Below are 21,483 nucleotides of genomic sequence, written 5' to 3'. Positions count from 1 at the left end.
TTGTTATAAAAAGTTGTAAGAATTAAAAGATATTTACAGATTAGAAATGAAAGACACACTTTGCAAGATTAACCTATTGGTTAGTGCCAAAGTAGTGGCTTTTAGGAAACATTTCTTCAGTATGAAAAGTGTAGTGTGGGGCGGGGGGATTTTTTTTTTGCTCTGTTTTTTAATATTTAAATAGAGCAAACCTCCCCCCCTCCCAAACCATTGCTGACAAAATCTGCCAATGACAAAGACTGGAGGATCAGCAAGTGAGGATAGGCCAGTCTTACAGAGCAATCTGGATTGTTTGATAGGCTGGACCCATTAAAACACAATGTATTTGCATTTGACTGTATTAAAAGTTTTACATCTAGGAACAAGGACTGCAGGCTATATCTACAAAATGGGGGACTGTATCCTGGAACACAATGATTTAGTGCATAAGCAACTCATAATGGGCTCCCAGTGCAACACTGACAAAAAGGCCTAACACATTCCTCAGATAAACACCCGGGGGAATAGTAGGTAGAAGTAGAAAAGTGATTTTACTTCTGTATATGGCATTAGTGAGACATACTGGAATACGGTGTGCAGGTCTGCTGTCCACGTTTTTAAAAAGACATTGAAAAATTGGATGATGCAGGAAGGAGACAAAAGAATGATTTAAGGGCTGGAGAAAATGCTCTACAGTTAGAGACTTAAAAAGAGCACAGTCTGTTTAGTTTGCCAAAAGACGACGGAGGTCATTTGATTAAATCTAAGTACCTTCACTGGGAGAAAATGCCAAGTACTAAAGGGCTCTGTAATCACATAGAGAAATGCATAACACAGACCAACTGCTGGAAGCTGAAGCCTGACAAATTTAAAAATTTGTGCCTGCTTTATAATTTGAACACTTACTCCTGGGGTCATTCTGCAGCAAAAATATAAAAATTTTGCGAACAATATTTTAAAATTCTGCTAATTTTATTTTTCAAAATACCACTACATAATCACACCAGTTTCAATTATTTTGGTAATTTATTTCAAAATACCTGTCAGCAAGTACGTCTGTAACAATTCAGATACGCACAAAAATTCCCCAGGAGTAGAGTTAAAGAAACCCCTATGACAACCCAGTTCCTGTTTCTCTACCTCCTCCCCTCCCAGAGCCCAGCCAGGGGGCCAGAGACCCACCACTCCTCCCCCACGCCCAGAGCCCAGCCACAGTGCTCCCCTAGCCAATACACCCAAACCCCCTCCCCATAGAGTCCAGCCATAGCCCCCCCCCCCACCTCGGATACCCACATCGCCTTCCCCCCAGAGCCCAGGGTAGGATGACCAGACAGCAAGTGTGAAAAATCAGGACAGGGGGTGGGGGGATAATAGGAGCCTATATAAGAAAAAGACCCAAAGATCAGGACTGTCCCTATAAAAATCGGGACATCTGGTCACCCTAGCCCAGGGATCCAGAGGGAGAAAGTTTGATGCTTGGTCTCAGGCTTACATGGAGTTTCCTGCACAGTCTCCTTCCCTGAGGGCATGCTGGGAACTGCAGCTGCCAGGAATGCTCTAGCTCCCTGCCCCTCCCCCCAGCAACGTCTTCTATGTGCAAGCTGGGTTCTACAGGGTTCAGAGGCCCCTATTGGTGGCCAACAGCATTGCATCCCATTTCTGTGGGGGAAAAGAAATTCTGCGCACATATTAATTTCTGCAAAATTCTGCATTGCGCAGAATTCCCCCAGGAGTAAATCCTGTAAAAACTACCAAGGCAAACACCCTGCATCTTTTGGGGTCTTCAAATTGAGACTCTAACATGCGTTAGCTAAATAAACTATTTGGCTCAACACAGGTAAACTGGATGAAATTTTATGGCCTGTGATATACAGAAGTCAAATTACATCACCTAATGGTCCCTTCTGGCCTCAAACTATGTAAATCTATGCAAAGAAGTACCTTGAGTTAACTGATGCATTCCACCAGGGAATTCCTAAACTTTCACTGTTATCAGAGCAAAGACACAATGGGTCCAGAAAGTAAATTGTATATAGGCTTGGCAGAATTATATTTTTATTTTTTGCAATTTCAACAATATAGATTTTTTTTAATATTTAATAATTTTTATTTTTACAATTGTGAAAATTAAGGAGAGTAGTATTGGGGTTAGGGCAGCACTGACAATGGGGTACAGAGGGCTCTCAGCATGGCCAAGAGGCCCAAGACTCCTGAGTGTGAGGTACAGGGGAGGCTGCAGTCCTGGCTGGAAGAGCAGACACCTACTCAGGCTGCAAGGAGGATGACAAGATCACCTCACTGCTATGTAGTTCCTGTCTGGGGATGGCTCTCTCACTTCTGGCTGAGTGAGCAGGCCCATGACAGCAGAGCTGCAGAGGGCTCCCTCCATTGCCATAGGGCTGATGACACCTGATCCCTGCAGGAACAAGGTGCAGGGGAGGCTATTGGTCCCAGCGGGCCAGAAGAGACACTCCATGGTTGGGGACTCTTCTTCCTCTTTGCAGTTCTGGCCAGAGGTCTTTGCTCTGCCCTGCCAGGACTACAACTGTCCCCACAACCTGGGCGTACAGGGACCAGATGTCACTGGCCCTATGGACATGCAAGGAGCCCTCTGTAGCCCTTCTGTCATGGCTGCTCCTTCACTCCCATGAGAGTGGGGCTGTAGAGGGCTCTCTGCACTGTCACAGGGCCAGTGACACCCAATCTCTGCAGAGGTCAGGCCCAAGAAAAGCTACAATCCTGGTGGAACAGAGAAGGGACTCTTGGCACTCCCAGCTGGTGAGAGCAGGGACGTGACAGTAGACATGCAGAAGGCTCTCTATGCTGCTGCAGGACCAGAGACACCCAATCCCTGCAGGCACAAGGTGTGGGGACGGCTCTGGCACAGCACAGTAAAGAACACTTGCTAGGACTGCAAGGAGGAAGAAGAGGATGAGCCCCGCTCCCTGGGGAAGGCAATCCTGCTACTGAATGGCTCTGTACCTGGGCAGGAGCCATTCAGCATCAAGGTGGCCTCCCCAGAGCCAGAGGCTCCTCCTCCTCCTGGCAGCCATGGCCAGGGTCTCTGCTCTGCTAGCACCAGAGCCTTCCTCCTCACCTTGCGGTGACAGGGATCCAGTGTCCCTAGCCATACCAGGAACCCTCAGTAGCTCCACTGTCATGGCCCTGGCTCCCTCACTCCTGTGACTGCAGGGCTCCCTGCATGGCTGCTGGCACTAGGCAAGGGGGCAGGAGGAGCTGTACTCACACCAACTGTTACTGGTGAATTTTTTCTTCATCCATTTCAGTGTAAGCTGAAATTGATATCAACTGACATCTGTGGATTTAAATAAGAGTCCTTCCAAGTCTAAGTAAGGCTGCAAGTTTGTCATGGAGATCACGGAGGTCACAGATTCAGTGACTTTCCGTGACCTCTGTGATTTCTGCAGCAGTTGGTGCGTCTGGCTCAGGGGCAGCTAAAGCAGCCCCGGTACCAGGCCCACTGGCCACTGCCAGGGCAGTCTCAGGCCACCGTTCCCGCCCCCCCTCCCCCGCAGCAGCAGGAGTTTGGGTGTGGGAGGGGGTTGCAGCATGGTATGGGGTGAGGTAGGCTCTGGGCAGCGCTTACCTAGGGGCTCCTTGGAAGCTGTAACATCCCCTTTGCTCAGCTCCTAGACAGAGGCGCGGAGCCAGGTATGTAGTCTGTTGATCCCAGAAAACCTTCCTCCCCCTCCCCCCAGCAGGCGTCCTGGCTCCCACACCGCCGCCCTGCGTCCCCTCCCCCCCACCCCGTGCTGCCACCCCGCACCCCCCACCAGCAGGGGTCCCAGGCTGCACACCTCCGCCCCGCGCCCCCTCCCCAGCACCAGCGGGGGTCCCAGGCCATGTGCCGCCAGGTTGTTCCCTCCCCAAGATTTAGTCAGGGGTATATAGCAGAAGTCATAGACAAGTCACGGGCTGTGAATTTTTGTTTACTGACCATGACCTGTCCATGATGTTTACTAAAAATACTCGTGACTAAAACAAAGCCTTAACTATAAGGCAGAAGGATCACTTTTTCAGTAATCGGGCACCAAGCACTGAGTATGGGAGGGCTACTGACTCCTCTTCATAACCTCCCTCCCCCGCAAAAGAACAAGGGTAAGTTTCAAATATTTCTTTTTCCCTGCATTTGCTATCGTAGTAAACTAAAAGTAAACTAAATTAGGTACAAAGAAAAATAACCCAGCTGGGTTAGGGGAACTGAAAATACTGTACATATTCTTAAACTAAACTACTATTTTATAAGAAAGCATTTAACTAAGGATATAAAGGGCAGTTAATGTTAAAAAGAGTTACAATTTGTTGCATCTGACAGAAGGGCTTCAAAACTAACTTTTGAAGACAAGCTTTCAAAAAAAAAACAACCTTTTTTTTTTAAACCAAAAAAAAAAATCCTTTGAAAAACTGACTAGCCAGTTCTAGTGAGCACCATGTAATAGGTGTTCCCCCCAAAAGTAAACAGACTATAAACCAATTCCCTGTAACTGCTCAACTTCCACTGTTGGCTCTCGTGAGGTCAATATTTCAGAAGTTCTCCAGACATCAAAATGTTCCTGGCAAAAAAGGACCTAAACACTTCTTTTTAAAACAAAAAAAGCCTTTTTTCTGCTTTGCTTTAACAGCCCCCTCATTCCATCTCTTTATCATCATCCCCCCCACACCTCCAAAAAAGAGGGCATAAACCCAACTGCTCCTCTGCTTGACCCATCACCTTCAGAATGCAGCATGAAAAGTCAAATGAAAAAACATTAAAAACTAAGTAAGGCCTACATAGTCACAAGAATAACTTGCATACAAATTCTACAATTAATTTTTAAAAAAACCAATTGGAGTATTAGACATCCAAATTTAACATCCATCTTTTTTATGAAAAAGTCACATTACATGTTTTTATAGAGCCTTACAAATAGGGAATTTATGTTGCTGTAAACAAGGATTTAATAAATAAATCAGAACTTAAAGTTTATCATCTTTGCTTTCCTAATATCAGTTACTGGAACATGATACATATCTACTTTTTCCACAAGCTGCCAAACTCAGTCAAGGTTTCTAACATCAGTCACCATCTCAGTTATATCACTGACTAAAACAGTCAGGAGGTGCAAGATGACTGTACAAAATAAGGGTTCTATTCATTCTAAATGATCACCTTCTGCTGCACAGAAGGCTGCCAATCTTGGCTCTGCATCAGCTGAAAGATACATTAAGAACTTGGCAGACTAGCAAAAAAAACTTAAAATCAGGCAGATGTGTGGGCCTCTATACAGAGGAAAATAGAGAATGTAAAAATAAGCTTTCCTTCCCTGCCATAAGAAAGTACTGATTCAAGATGATGCATGCTTTTTTCAAGCTTGCAAATAAAACTAGCTATGAAGGAGCTTTAAGGAGCTTTTCATTTGCTCTAGTTTTGTCACTTTCCAGTGGATGGCAGACATGTATGGCAAATTAAGTTGAATCACTTATTTTTTGCTCTTGTGTAACTGAACAAGGCAGAGAAGAAGAATGAAGAGGGAAGTGGCCAAATTGCAGACAGTACACATGCATCTTCAGTACAAGACCATTCTGGAGATGACAAGCAGAAAACTGTAACCATCTTCAAGGAATAAGTGAGGCTTGTGGCCCCTGAAGAGAAAGACAGCAAAGAATTGCAGAAACACAAGAGGAGCACCAATACAAAAAAACTCAATGTACACCATGTAATTTTTTAGATATGGAAAAATACTTAACTTGTAGTCATCAGTTTACTCCTCTAAACCAAACAAAGAAAGAGCACTCTCACAGGGCCTTGGGAGATTCTACTCAGTGCACTCAAGCTATTAACAATGCAACGCATTTATGGAAAGAGGGTGATTTCCCAGAGTGACTAACATAGCTGTCTAACCGTCCTCACTAAAGTTGAGAAAGAGACTTGGAGCTGTTTTTAGTTGACACTGAAGGGCACCAATTTACACCAAGACTTCATATTTTTATCCACTGCAAAATCTATTTTCTTTTAATTTAAATAGATGTTTTAGATTTTATTTAAATTATGTTTCTTTTTAAAAAACCTGTTTAAAATGAAATATGGATTTACTACAAAATACATTAAGGCCTAAACTTATTACAATCTCTTAAAACATTTAAATAATAAATGTGCTGAATCCATGAGCCTCTATCATAAACTTTGAGTTAAAGGCTGCTTTTCTATAAAAATAATCAATCAGGGGAAAAACTAACTTTTGAAGTCAAGCTTTGTAAATATGGCTTAGTGGATCATATATTGTATTAAGGGCTTGATTCTGTAGGTGACCAACCTGCAGCTCCGGAGCCACATGCGGCTCTTCAGAAATTAATATGCGGCTCCTTTTATAGGCACCGACTCTGGGGCTGGAACTACAGGTGCCAACTTTCCAATGTGCTGGGGGGTGCTCGCTGCTCAGTCCCTGGCTCTGCCCCATCCCCCTGAGCATGCTATGCCCTCATTCCTCCCCCTCCGAGCCTCCTGCACGCCACAAGACAGCTGACTGGGAGGTGCTGATTGGTGGGGTTGCCAGTGGACAGGGGCACTTCAACTAAATGGCCCCTCTGTTTCCATGCATGTTTATACAGAGATACACGCAAACAGAAATCCATTAAATTTCTTAGCTGCCTCCCTCTTTCTTCAAATAAAATACTGCAATGCAAAAGGCATGTGGGTTACATGAGCAGAAATCGTGGATTGTTGTTAGCTCTTGTGTTTTCCTGGAAGTTGAGATGGGGGTGGAACTGGAGTTATGTAACAAAGGAGGAGTTGAGTGTTCAACCAGAAAGGAGCAACACGTGTGTCAAAGCAGGACACTGTTGAAAGAAAGAACAGCATTTTTCTGATTGCAGCCTCTACTGTTGATTTCAAGACCTGAGAATTGGAGGGAAAAACCGCCATGGCTGTAGGTCATAATAAGGACCCTATTTGGGAATATTTTGAAGGAATTCCTGTACCTCTGGATAAAAAAGAAACGCGTGCTAAATGTAAACTGCAAAACAAAAAATGCAAGTTCTGGTTGTGAGAATGAATGTCATTATGACAAATGCGCTTCAAAGGCAATGACTTTGAAGCTGATATGGACATGTCTGAACAATCTGGATCAACTGGTTAGAACATTTATTTTTGCACCATTCTTATGGACTGCCTACCATCTCTTACTATGCTAATAAATGACAGATTATTGTCATAAATTTGTGTTTTGGATGTAGTTCTTATGAATTTCAAAATGTTTATGTTCAAAATGTAACTGTCCCCACAACAAGCTAACATAACATTCGTCAATTACATTATTACTGTTACTGTTGGATTTCTGAAATGATTTGTTATGGCTCAATATATTCAAACATCTTAGATGATGACTTCATGTTTAAAAGTAATGCTTTATTAGGTATTTATGAATTTTAACATTTTTTAAAATGTTTTTTCCCTCCTCCAGCTGTTTGGTATGTTGCTCAAGATATTTAAATAAAATTAGATAATTGTTATGATTTATTAGTTATTTTCCCTATAAAACTGAATTTAGAATAAATTATATAATTTAAACAGTGTTACAAACAGCTGCAGTAAGGAGGAATCTTTCATTTATAATCTATTTAAAGCAGTGCAATATGCAATACTCCAGGAGAGAGAATTACTTTTTTTTACCAGTTTGTTTTATGGTAAACTTTAGACATAGGAGGTTATGAATGTCCATCACCTGCAATGTCTACAACTTCAGAGTCATCTGCTGGTACCACAAGCAGTGCTGCAACTAAACATATGTCAGACAGTGACTTCTCTCTCTCTCTTTTTTTTTTTTTTTTTTTAAAATAATGACTACTTTCTTCATCACCCAGTAAAACCATTGGTGAGTTTGTCATCAGGATGAGCAAATTTCAGCAAGACTCCATAAATCAGAAGATTGCCCAGGTCACTTATGCAACAAGATCTCTCTTCTGTCCCATTCAGAACAAACATTTAATTGACATGGTTCAAACATTACAACCAGGTTACACTCCATTGGACAGAGCAGACATTGCTGGATACAGTGTATGAGAAGGAAACTGAAGCGTGTAAAAAAAACATTGATGGAAAATTCATTACTCTGAATCTTGATGGGTGGAACAATATACACAATGATCCAGCAATATGTGCTTGTGTGACAACAGACAATGGGACTTAAAGAAACAATTGATACATTGGGAAATACCGATACAGCAAAATACTTAAAAGTAGCAGCAGGTAATAGAACAAAATTCAAGTGTGGAGCTTTCTCACAGACAAGCTGCAAATGTAGCAAAGATGAGAAGAAATCCAGATGATGAAAATGAAGGTAACCTGAAAACTTATAACATATGGATTCAATGCTCATTTGACTAAAATACAACTCCAGGAATAAAGGAAAATGTTGAAATTGCAAAATATTTCTGTAACAACCAATTTGCTTCAGTTTCATTGAAGCGAGAAGAAGGATCCAAACTAATTCTACCCAAGATATGCACTTGAATTCAGTGGTTGACTGTTCTGAGCCATTTATTAAGAACTGGTCTATTCTGATGATAATTTTCAAAGAGAATCATGACAAAATAGATGGAACTATAACAGCCAAATTTCAGAGTAGCAGCAGTGTTAGTCTGTATCCGCAAAAAGAACAGGAGTACTTGTGGCACCTTAGAGACTAACAAATTTATTTGGAGCATAAGCTTTCGTGGGCTACAGCCTACTTCATCGGATGCATGTAGTGGAAAATACAGTAGGAAGATATATCTATATCTATATATATATATACACACACACACACACACACAGAACATGAAACAATGGGTGTTACCGATACACACTAGAAGGAGAGTGATCAGTTATGGTGAGCTATCATCAGCAGGAGAGAAAAAACTGTTTGTAGTGGTAATGGGGAAAACTATTTCCCCATGCTTATTGTGTAAAGGCTCGATTTAGTTGTAAATCAACGTTTTAATGGTTATATTAACCAGTAATAATACACCTCTCTTAGAAAGTAACAGAAGTACAAATGGGAAAATCAATTAAAATAATCAAGGCTTTTCACTTTGTGATTTACTTCATGATTTAAATCACCCTGATTTACTTCAAGGCACCCTACTAGATTCTCTCCTTATATTTCCCCAAAATGATCTGACTATATTACTCTAATAAAAACAGCCATTTCATGGCATAGAATTACTTGGAACTGCAGTTTAGGCTTGGTATTGTTTTGTGAGGGAGGGAAGGAGAAAAATGAGCAGCGAGAAAGAAATGTTTGTTTCTTCGCTTAAAAAAAATGTTATCTTTACTTCCAAATACAAACACCTATGATATACTTTAGAATTCAGGCTTCCATCTAACATTGGAACATTTCTTGTTATTCAAATGCAGAACTAACTAATACTACAAGAATTTCCAATAACTTATTTACCCACTCAAGCTATAAAACAATTAACAGTTGGGAAATAAATCAGGACCAAATATTTGGGTTTTTTTAATCAAATTGTTTCCTACATTTAACAACTTTTCAGTAATAGTTACAGTTAACCGTTTATGCTGTTTACAGAATACATCTTCTACTAGTACACAATGAATCCCCAACAGTATCATGAGAACAGTTTTAGCCTAATCACTTTGTTGTCTATCACAGAAAGATTTTAAAAATTCCCTGTAGGAGCAAGTACACTTTTATTAGAGCTAGAACCAAAACCAATGTGACAATCATTTTCAAATCAGGAAATCACTGCACGGCAATTTACTTGACATATTATAATTTAAACCAGTAGATGTAACCTGTATTTTCAATTATATAAAGTTGTGAGCAAAAGAGCCAAGATAAAGTCAGTTTTGGTCATATGCCTATTTTAATCAGATAAATAAAAGCTGTGTGGTGAACTGAGGGTATATTTGCTCAGTGGTTTAGGGTACATGTTAAATCTGGAAGAAATGAGAAGGTAGTCCTCAATGTGTAGGAAATGACAAATTTAACTGCAATCTGATGTTCTATTTAAACATGTATAGCAGAGCTTTAACAGAAGATATAAGTTTAGCCAACTAAGTCAGTAACAGAATATGCATGTAATTAATTTTATAACAAAAGCTAAAAAAAATTCTCCTTTATTTATTGTCAAAAATCAGACTTCAAGGTTCCATAATTGTCTTCAAAAATTAAGGACAACACCATCACCTAAAGGCCAGATCCTGGAGCCCTTAAGTCAACGAATCCCATTCAAGTAAAAGGGAGTTTGTAAGTATAGAATTTGGCCTTAAAACAGCACTCCCTCAGCTGTTGGATGATACAATTATTGTAAATTATTTGAAAGATTACAATGATCACCTTTTGAGCACCTACAGAGAGTAAACACACTGAATACTGATTTGGCCTTATTATCACGTACAGGAGCTGCTTTTCAGTATTTTAAATTCCTTTGTTTTAAAAGGAAGTGCAAACATTTAATTCCTGATGTAGGATCTTAGTATCTTTAAAGCTATCTTTCAAAAATAAATAAATAAATAAAAATTAGCAGTTGGAAAATTTACTATTTTTGTAAAATAATTTAAATTGGATAAGAGCTCTTCAGGGCAGGAATTGTCTTTTATTCTCTTTTACATAATGGAACTGTTTGAGGCCTTCACATAATACAAATATATAAAAATTAATCTCATCAGGAAGTTTACTATAGTTTCAAAGCTATAAATAACCTTCTCGTTTTTCTTTTCTGCATCCAGTGGCTGCTTCGGATTTTCTCTTCGAACCGTCTGAATTATTTCATCCTCAGACACTTCAAGAACAGGCCGTCCATTAGGCTGCATATGTAATCAAAAATTAAAATCAGATTAAATCTGAGAGGGCAGGTGAAGCAAATCACAGAATGTAAGTTACATAATTACAAAGACAGTATGACAGGTTTTCTTTGAAGCCAACTATAGATCTATGCATTATGCAGAAAACCTAAATGCTAGCTTAATTACCTTTTAACGTAAAGCAATTTAGTTTTATATGAAACATTTTCAAAACTTATTTTCAAAATTTCAGAAGACTGCTACTGTGGTTGTATATAATGTATGAAGTTCAGAAACAAGTACATGAACTAGTAAATATGCTAAATGCAGCTGGATAAAAAACAGACTAGTAGTTTCTACAGCTAGTCTGTTGAATAGCAACAATCTTGCATATTGTAAACAAGCAGATTAAGAATTATCACCAGTGAAGGAAAACCATTACTTATTTATAGTAATATCTATACCAAACTGTAACCAATTATGTAGTGGAATGTTACACAGCTTTACTATCTTTAATGTAAACAAACATGAAATAAAAGAGGACACTGGAAGTATTTGATCAATCTTTATATCGAGGAGTATTAAATATAGAATTGCTCCTAGACAAAAAAAATATGCATCTATAAAACTTTCAGGAACTTTAGGTCTGAACAAATGTAGCTTGGATTCCAAATAAGTTTTGCTAAACATTACAATTTTTAAAAAAAGTTCTTCCTGATGAGGTTTAGGATTGTGTATATTGATAGCAATTACTTTACATAAGTGAATGGGCATGTGCATTTGTTTTCTCACATGTATAGACACAGAAGTACACCTCTACCTCGATATAACGCTGTCCTTGGGAGCCAAAAAAAATCTTACCGTGTTATAGGTGAAACCATGTTATATTGAACTTGCTTTGATCCACAGGAGTGCGCAGACCCCCCTCCCCCGGAGCACTGCTTTACCGCATTACATCCAAATTTGTGTTATATTGGGTGGCGTTATATCGAGGTAGTGGTGTATATGCAGTGTCCATGTGAGCAACTGCACAAGTACTAACAATTGGAGCACAGTGTCCTCAGCAGTATCTCACTGTAATGCAATAATTGCATAAGTAACTGCTTAAGTACAGCAAACTACTTTTCAGTTAAACCTCTGGAGTGCCAGCCACAATTCTGTTTTGCCAAATGTATTGGGGGAGGGAGGGAGGAAGGAGAGAGAGAATGGAGAAGTGTTTTCCCCGCAAACTAGGGACTACTTTTCAAAACATCAACTTTGTCAGATACCAAGTTCTTAAAACAACAAGTTGCAAATGTAGTGGGTTACCTATTTAAATTAAAAACAAACAAACAAACCACTCATACACACGCACGGATATGCATGCTATTAAAAATCTTAAACTGGGTGAAATTTTTTAGACATTATTCACAAAAAAAAGCAGTTTTGGTCAACCCCAAACCATTCTCAAAATGTGACTCAAATTCACCAAATAAATCACTTCAGCTAATGTTTCTGAAGGCGGGCCCCTCATGAGCCATTCACAAGATGGTAAGAGCAGAAGGAGGTGCACAAATAACTTTAGGCCTGCTGGTTATGGCACTCACCTGGAATGTGAGAGACCTGGGTTTTAATTACCCTTTTTGTCACATTCATATGAAGAAGGGATTTGAATTTGGATTTAAAAAAAAATATTTAAAATAATTTGAGATACACCTATCTCAGAACTGGAAGGGACCTTGAAAGGTCATTGAGTCCAACCTCTGCCTTCACTAGCAGGACCAAGTACTGATTTTGCCCCAGATCCCTAAGTGGCCCCCTCAAGGACTGAACTCACAACCCTGGGTTTAGCAAGCCAATGCTCAAACCACTGAGCTATCCATCCCCCCATCGCTCACCTTACAGGAGAGTGCCCTAGTGACCAGGCTATGGGATATTCTGGCGTGGGTCTCTCTCAAGCTTTCCTGTTGAAGTTGTTCCACTGTGTATACATAATTAAATAGTTACTGTAACAGGCTCGTGAACTTGGGTCTCCCACCTCCGAGGCAAGTACCCTAATCACTAGGCTATAGGAATCTCACTCTCTGGCGTGGTGACTATTTAAGTATTTTATGCAAAGTGGAACAGCTTCAACTTGAGACGCAGAGAGACCTACACCAGAATAACTCATGGCCTAAGGGTTAGCCGTTGTCTGCAAATTCAAATCTCTTGTCCACATCAGACAGAGGGAAGAACTGAACCCCAGCTCACAAGTGATTTCCCTAACCATTGTGCTAAAGGTTATAAGGCAACCCCACTTCTTGCTTCCAGCCAGTTTAGGAATCTAGTCTTCTTTATTTGCATTTAGGTGAAAACATTTTTTGTTTTTGTTGACCCAAATGCTCTGACTTGAAACTAGTTGTGTGTCTACTTTTTTGACGTGCTCAATTTTTTTTGATTTGGTTCAACCTGAACTAATTTTTTTTTTTTTTTTAATATTTTGGGAACTGCCAGTGAACCAAAAAAATCTGTAATTTGCCATGCTCCACTTAAATCTGGATTTTAAAAAAACACTCCGAAATAAAGACCTCTGCACTTTTATTTAAAATATTTTTGCAATACCCCTCACCTCTTTTCCCCACTCTGACAGTCTTCAGTCAGACTGTTAGTTCCTAAGTGCTGTATTAGCACAAAGTAGTAATAAAGGACATTCTTGCTGCCATTTAAACCCAGACACTTATTACAATTATTAGCCTACATCAACCTCCTTCTCCCATCTATGGAGTACAGAGAGAGAAAAAAGGGGCATGAATGTTAAAACAAACAAAGGAAGTACTTTACACAACAGTCAACCTGTGGAACTGCTAGTCAGGGGATGTTGTGAAGGCCAAAACTATAACCGAATTAAAAAAAAAATAATGAGATAAGTTCATGGAGGACAGATCCATCAATGGCTGTTAGCCAATATGGTCAGGAACGCAACTCCATGCTCTGGGTGTCCCTAAGCCTCTAACTGCCTGATGCTGTGACTGGACAACAGGGAACGGACCACTGATTGCACTAGTCTTTTGATTCTCTTTGAAGCATCTGGCATTGGCCACTGTCAGAAGACAAGATACTGGGCTAGATGAACCATTGGTCTAACACAGTATGGCCATTCTTATGAAGATTTCATCTCCTGTCTACGTATCATTTAAGTTATGTTTCCATGATATGTTTAGTCTGTATGGCATCGTATTTAAATTCATCTCCATGGGACAGGAGCTGCATCTTCATTTTTATTTGATAGTACCAAACATTCTTGACTGAGTTTGTATTTTCTTTTACAGGATACAATTTTAACTAAGAATTAAAAATCATGTTTAATATTAATCTCAAGCGCTAGAATTAAAGTTGTTGCATTTAATTTCAGAACAGGTCAAATTGTATGTTAAATGGTATACTACTTTAATACTTGCTGACAGATTCAACAAGAAACATTTGTTAGATGGAAAAGCTGCTACTTATTAGCACCCAGTATATCTAGCTATTACACTGCCTTGGTAACTATTCTAAGGCCAGGTCTGCATTACAAACTTACATTGATATAACTGCATCATTCGGGTTGTGAAAATCCACACCACTGATCGATGTAGTTATACAGTTCTAACCACCGGTGTGAACAGCACTATGTTGATGGGAAAGCTTCTCCCATTGACAAAAACTACTGCCTCCTGTGTAGGTGGATTAACCATGCCGATGGGAGTTCTCCCATCAGTATACTAGTATCTGCACTAAAGTGCTGCAGCTGCACTGTTGTAGCTTTTTAAGCGTAGACCTGCCTCCTCAGTGACTTGACTTAGCAGATACATACTCTTCAGATTTCATTTGTTATGCATTGCCTATTTTGAAAGCCAAAAATATAGAACTGCTGTCCCTTGTAACTGATTTAATGCCCAAGGGTGAACACACACTTTCTGCACACACAACGTGGTGACAATTGTTGAGTGCATTTTTTGTGGGCCCTGAAGTGACTTGGGTGAAAAGTGCTATTCTGCCTTGCGGTGGCTTAAAGACTATGCTATCCTGCCTTCAGCTGACAGTTGAAATAGAGAGGAAGAGGAACAATTTTAGAGAATTTCAGGATTTAAAAAAAAAAATTATCTGAAAAAAGTGTTACTAGAAGTGTACAGCCTTAATTGCAAATGGAAAGGTGTAATTTTGGACTCAAAATTATCTTTAAAAATAGTTGTAATTTGCCACATTTAAATACATCCTGAAAACTTTTTTTATTATTGTTTTCTGTTATGAGATAGTTTACTAATAACTGAAACTCAGCCCTGTATCACAACAATTAAGTTTTCAAATTGTGGAACCTTTTCCAAGTACTAAAACAATCAATTTGAGACAAGACTGGGAGTTGATCCAACCTTAGTTATGAAAGATTACTACATTTGATCCTTTATTTAAATAGTCAAAAGTATCAAAATCTGCTATGTTCCAGTATACTTACAAAGAACTCATGACACTTTCCATAGCATAGAACAGTGGTTCCCTATTATTGTTTTTTAAACTAAAGGCAACCCATCAACTTGATGGTCTTATTTGAGTCCCACCCAGGGTCCAAATTCAAGCGGGGAGTGAGCAAAAACCAGAGATCAGCATCGTCCTCACCCTCCTGAGGGAACACCAACCACCAGAAGCTCCGGCAGGGGGCGGGGCAGCCGCACCGCTCTGGGGAGGAGGGGGGTGCTCCAGGGCCCGCTCCAGTCAGCCTGGGGCAGGGGATTAAAGACTAATGCTTACTGGTTAACCATTTAATATTTTACATCCCTACCGTCAATATAATAAAACCACCTCAATGAGTGGCAGGAGCTCTCCCACTGACACAGTGCCATGCAAACAAATGCTTATGCTGGCGAAACTTACATCACTCAGAAGCGTGTTTTTTTCATACCCCTTGAGCAACGCAAGTTTTGCCAACATAGGTGGCAGTATAGACATGGCCTTAGGCTTAGCCCTGCAGGGGACAGTAGCCACTGCCGTGGGACGAGCTCATTGTCCAATGTCCCCACTCTCCCCCCAGGCTTCCCCTCTGCACCAGGCCCATGACACATCTAGAACCTTCCCACAAGTGACTGTTTGGGAAACACTGGTGCAGAACATGCAGCATTGTTTCATATACTTGGCTACACAAATCCATCCACCCACCCAGAGTTGGTACACTGTCAAACCACAGGCCTATGGGATACTCTGGTGTGGCAATCTCTATCAATTTATCCTGTTGAAACTGTTCTACAAGGTATAAATAATTAACTTTACAAAGGGATAACAGTGAATAGTCATTATGAATGCCTACGAAGTGCCACTATGAATGACAATGAATAGATATTGGGCTAAAGAGAGAGAATGACTATCACCTGGTAACCTAGGATGCAGGGGAGAGAAGGTGGAGTCCCTGCTCCAATGACTAACTATTTATACAAAGTGGAATAGCTTCAAGAGGAGACAGAGAGACCCACACCAGTATATTCCACTGCCCAGTAGTTTGGGCACTCTCCTGAGATGGGGGAGACCTGTGTTCAAAATCAGACAGAGAGGGGGAATTCCACATCACAGGTGGGTGGCCTAAACACTGGGCACTGATGAAGGTGACACTACTACTACTTCCTCATGCTCTAGCTGATTTGTGAATCTAACCCTTTAAAACGAATCAAAAAATCCCTTTTGAGTTTCATCTGGCCTGAATTTTTTTTTTCAATTTTCTGAATTTTTTTTTGATTAGATTCAAATTGAAATAATTTTTTTTCCAAAACTCGGTGAACTGAAAAGTCAATTATTAGCCCAGCTTTGTTCACTGGATAAAAGGGTTTAAAATTGAAGACTATGGGAAAGTGAGTAACACTCCCCTTGCATCAGCTAGAAAGCAGAGAGGTGTTAGCAAAGAACCCCACCCAACCTTGTAGAAGCCAGGAGGCTCTGGGATTGGAGGTGAAAAAAATAAGTCTGAAGAGGAGATAAAGAGAATGCTTGTGCTCCCTACCAGCAGGGAGAAAAGGTGAGTGCTTTACAATTATTACTCAAATAGTAAGCCAGAAGAGGAGATGAAAGATGGAGCCCTCGCAAACAGATCCAGGGACAGCACACCTTGGTAATAATCCCTATAGACTCCTCTTTCAAGCACGTGGTAGAGGCAGAGATTGATTTCTCCACTGGATGTGGACTCCAAACAGTGAGCTATCCCCATCTTTTGAATCAATCTATGGCTAGTAAGTTTGGTCATTCGTAAAGGTATTACTGGAGATTACTACTGTCACAATCAAATATATTCACTAAATAGTTTTGGCTATTTGACTAATTCTCTCACATTAATTTATATTAAAAACTTTAGATTGGATATTATTTGACTAGCATACTGGCAAGTAGTACACAACTGTTTTATTCCCTTAAGTTGCAAGGGGTATAGCTGTAGTGGTGTTCTTTACCCTACATACGGGTGGCAAGTGCCAGGTAAATTTTTCCAGCCCTGCATGCAGTAATACATGAAAGTTGTAGGTTACCTGCCACGGTGAAAACTCAGTAATTAAATAAAAATATTTATATAACTTAGTATTCTAACAAGACATTGGTAGTTTTCATATATATCTCCACATAGTGTTGTATTCATATTTTATCACAGTTTATTTTAAAAATGATACTACAGTTAAAAATATTTAACTTTATTTAAAATTTGGCAACACTGGAAGGATTAAACTACTGGGACAGATCCTGCTAATTTTTCATGAGAAATAGGGTTAACTGGAACAGCATAGTTAATAACGTGTATCAGAGAGAGAGAGAAAGAGTATATATATATTTATGGATTCAGCATGTGCATTTTCTTTAACAAGAGAATTTGTGTTCATGGGGAGTTAAAAATAATAGAAGACAATACACCTAGTAAAAACTCAAATACTTTGGTGGAATGGTGTGTGTTTGAGTTAGTAAGTGGGCTTCGTCCCTTTTGTTTCTTGATGAAAAAGGCCTCAAATGTTTGTTGTTTATTTTTGCTTTTCTTTTTCTTGAATATATAAAGAATGTCAAGTCTATTCTTTCCTGATTGCTGGGGGACATTGTGGAGGACTCAGATGTGTGCGCCTTCACTGAATAAGCAGGATTTTGAATCTTTAACAAATATACCCTCTCTCTAAAATGGTAATTAATCAAAGTTTTAAACAGTCTGAATAAATACCCTCCCCTTCCAGTTTCTCAGCTTTCACTCTCTGGATTCTTAAAAGGTAATAATTTCACTGGTTCTTGGTCACTATAGAGTTTTCCATGAGCGAAGACCTTAATTTCTAATTAAAAAAAGGAGGAATACCCACTTAGCCATTCTTCTTCACATAGCAAAGAACCATAAAAAGTATAAGCCCAATTTTTTTCCCACTTTTCAGATCATCAGTTAAACACACACTTATTTAGATCTTATAACCTTGTCTTTCAGTTGCCTCTCATAACAGGCCAAATGACACACTCCACTTTCTTCCATCCTATTTTGGCAAAAACAGTATTAAAACTATTTAGCCAAAGCAGAAAGATACAGACCAACCTGTCTAGGACCCAAATCTCTGATAAGACAAAGAGCTTTAGAAGGGCATGCAGTAACTTGATGCATGGGATTAGTTTGCTTACTAGGTGAAAGTACAGCAAAGCAAGCAATATCAAAAACAAGGTGGATGAGGTAATATCTTTTATTGGACTAACTTCTATTGGTGAGAGAAGCTTTCAAGCCCCCAGAAAGCTCTTCTTCAGGTCTGGGAAAGATTTAAGATACACCTTAACTCATTTAAAACTGCCTTCACGAAACAAGGACACTCCACCAGAGAAGTAGATTGCTTCAAGGAACAGACCACCTCAATATCCCAAGAGAACTTGCTTCAATACAGAAATAACGCCTCTTCCAACCACATACCCGTAGTTGTCACCTACCACCTCAAACTGGAACCCATATGGTGTATCAAACAACTACAACCCAAACTTGATGGGGACTGCATCCTGAAAGAAATCTTTCCTGAACCCCCACTTCTGGCCTTCAGACAACCCCCCACCTCCTCCATCATCATCAGAAGCTGGCTCCCTACAAACCAGGACACACCAACTCAAAGCAGCACCAGTCCTTTCCATAACAAGAGATGCAAAACCTGAAGACATATCTCCACTGCTACAATGATCAACACACCTTTCAAGTTTCAGTGGTAGCCATATTAGTCTGTATCAGCAAAAAAAACCAAGGAGTTGTGTGGCACCTTTCAAGATCCATCGATTCTACACATGCCTATCACAACATGTCGTATACCTCATTCAGTGCACTAAATGCCCCAACAATTACATGGGTGAATCCAGATAATCACTATGCTCTCAAATGAACTTGCACAGGAAAATGATGATAGACAAAAAACCACCTGTAGGTGAACACTTTTCACAAACTATGTTTGGCTCATCAGTCCTCATTCTCAAAGGAAATCTGCGCAATACTTTCACAAGATGAGCCTGGGAACTTAAATTCCCAACTCTGCCAGACACTAAAAATCATGGATTGAACAGACACACTGGATTAATGGTTTATTACAACAATCCGTAACACACTAACCCCATCTTTTTGTCCTATGACTGAGATGTTAGCTAGCCACTCTACGTTGAATGGTCCCTTAGAATATGAGCTACCTATTTATACCAAACAATCTGTTCTATCTTGCATTTACCTGTGAAACTCTGAGTACCTTTCCCAGACCTGAAGAACTGTGTGTGACTTGAAAACTTATCTCTCTCGCCAATAGATGTTGGTCCAATAAAAGACATTACTTCACCCTTTTTGTCACTCTAATATCCTGGGATGGACATGGCTACAGCTATGCTGCAAAATCAAAAACAGAAAGCTGCCTACACATTGTGATATTTAAAGACTGAAAAAAACCGCAATGGAATCCTGCAGTGCAATGGAATTTTAAAGTGGTATCTTAAGAAACAGCATTACTTACTTGAGATTATCCTTAGTGCACTTATAGCCACCAAGTCTCTCTCATTTAGAAATAGCTTTTAGATTATTACAGTGTGTTCCTCTATGGATTATCGATTTCGCTCCATCTTTTCAATGAGACATGCAAAATCTTGAGTTGTCAAGTTTATCTCAAAGTCTGTTACTTTATTGCTACAGTTTATAGTACTTGTTCACTTGTCTGGACTCTGTAATAAATTTAAAAAATACCTAAACTTGTTGAGTGAAGAAGGTAAACCTCTAACTTCTGTAGAGTTAAAGCTTTATTAAATTAAAAGGTAATTAAATCTCAAGACCTCAGGGTTTCTTAGAAAGATTTCTAAAGATGAACCAATGCTGTCCCATCTCCCGGCAAAAAGCTTCAATGAAATTACTGCTACTCAAACCTTTCCAAGTAGCAAAGCAATTGAAAAGAAATGGGCAATCTCACATGATCTATTCATAATCCAGAGAAACATGCAAATACCACACCAGTTTCACCCTGCAGCTTCTTGGGAAACCTACAGCAACTAGGACTATTTGCCCCTGGACTTCACCAGAAGCCTTCTCTCACACCAGCGTCCACCTTGAAGCACTATGGTAAGTTTTTCAAACTCTCGTTATAAATAAAACGTCTAAAACAAGAATGTTGCAGCAGTTTTACTTTAATCTGAAACAAACTGTTCAAATTAAGGACCGTGCTTCTTTCCATCTCCAAATGCAAATGTGAAGCCCCCTCGCGTCTCCCCCCCCACCGTCAGCGAACCCCCCGCCCCTTCACTCACCCTGGCCGCCCCTTTCTCCGCAAGTCTCTTCTTGTTCCGTTTCTTCTGCTCCTCAGCCTTCAGCAGCAGCAGCGCGGCCGGAGCCGCCTTGTTGGGGACGCCACCGCCGCCTGTCAGGCCCAGAGCTACCGCCTCGTCGTCGTCTTCCCGGCCAGGCAGGCTCCGGGGCTGCTTCCTGCGGGAGCCCGTTGCGCAAGCCACGGCCCAGAGCAGCCCCAGCCCCAGGGCGGCCGTGGCGAGCAGCACGAGCCAGCTCGGGAGGCCCTGCGGCTCGAGGCCCAGCTCCAGCCCCAGCTCTGTGCGCAGCAGGCCCAGCCCGACAGACAGCGCGTCCCGCACCCGGGCCGACACCTCCTCGGCCTGCTGGGCCAGCGCCTCCTGCCAGCTCCGCGCCGCCATCGCTGCTCCCACCCCGGAGGGGCCGAAACCGAGCGCGGGGCGGGCGCTCAAGCCGAGCGCATCTCCCGCCGCCGGGCCCGCGCGGGCAGAGCCGGGACCCGCAGCCTGGCCGCCCGCTGCGGCTGAGGGCAGGACGGAGTCGCTGGGAGCGGCCCGTTCAGCTCCGCGGCGCCTCGCTCTATCCCCGCCCCCGGCTCGAGTGCAACGTCACCTCTCAGGCTCCGCTGAACGTCGGCGGACGGCGCCGCGCAACGTCCCGCCGCACGCGGGGCGCAGGGTGACGTAGGGGCGGGGAAGTGGCGCGTGCACCCTCCTCCGGTCTCTAGAGGAGCGCTACGGGCGCATGCGCTGTTACTCTGTCTCCCCCCCCCCCCCGCCAGGGCTCCCTAGAGCTGTCACTCTGCCTGCCCCCGCGGGACGGGGCGGGGCGGGGCGGAGCCAGTCACCCGCTACACGTGGCACTGAGAGCCCTGGCCGCCGTCTGCCCCATGCTACTAGGGACGGCGAGCCCGGCTGCTGCTTTTCGTCCCGCGGTGCCTTGGAGCCCACGCTGCCGCTGGGAGGGGCTAGCATTGAGTTACACA

General features: G+C 41.4%; 1 protein-coding gene across 2 annotated transcripts in view; it reads right to left on the bottom strand.

Moving 5' to 3' along the window:
• Positions 1-21,190, bottom strand: part of MTDH (metadherin) — a 52,384-nt gene extending 31,194 nt beyond the window's left edge. Inside the window, exons 1-2 of one of the 2 annotated variants that reach the window (XM_039524366.1) lie at positions 20,501-21,190; positions 10,685-10,789 (exon numbers count right to left, since the gene is read on the bottom strand). In XM_039524366.1, the coding sequence (XP_039380300.1) occupies positions 10,685-10,789; positions 20,501-20,899 (504 nt within the window). In that variant the 5' untranslated portion in view covers positions 20,900-21,190. The remainder of the gene's footprint in view (positions 1-10,684; positions 10,790-20,500) is intronic. The other variant, XM_039524365.1, reaches the window with a different exon arrangement.
• Between the last annotated feature and the right edge of the window lie 293 nt (positions 21,191-21,483).

Source organism: Mauremys reevesii, linkage group 2 (genome assembly GCF_016161935.1).
Source record: "Mauremys reevesii isolate NIE-2019 linkage group 2, ASM1616193v1, whole genome shotgun sequence".
Classification (NCBI taxonomy): Eukaryota; Metazoa; Chordata; order Testudines; family Geoemydidae; genus Mauremys; species Mauremys reevesii.
The sequence above is the reverse complement of the archived record's forward strand: the minus strand, read 5'-3'. Positions and strand labels throughout refer to the sequence as shown.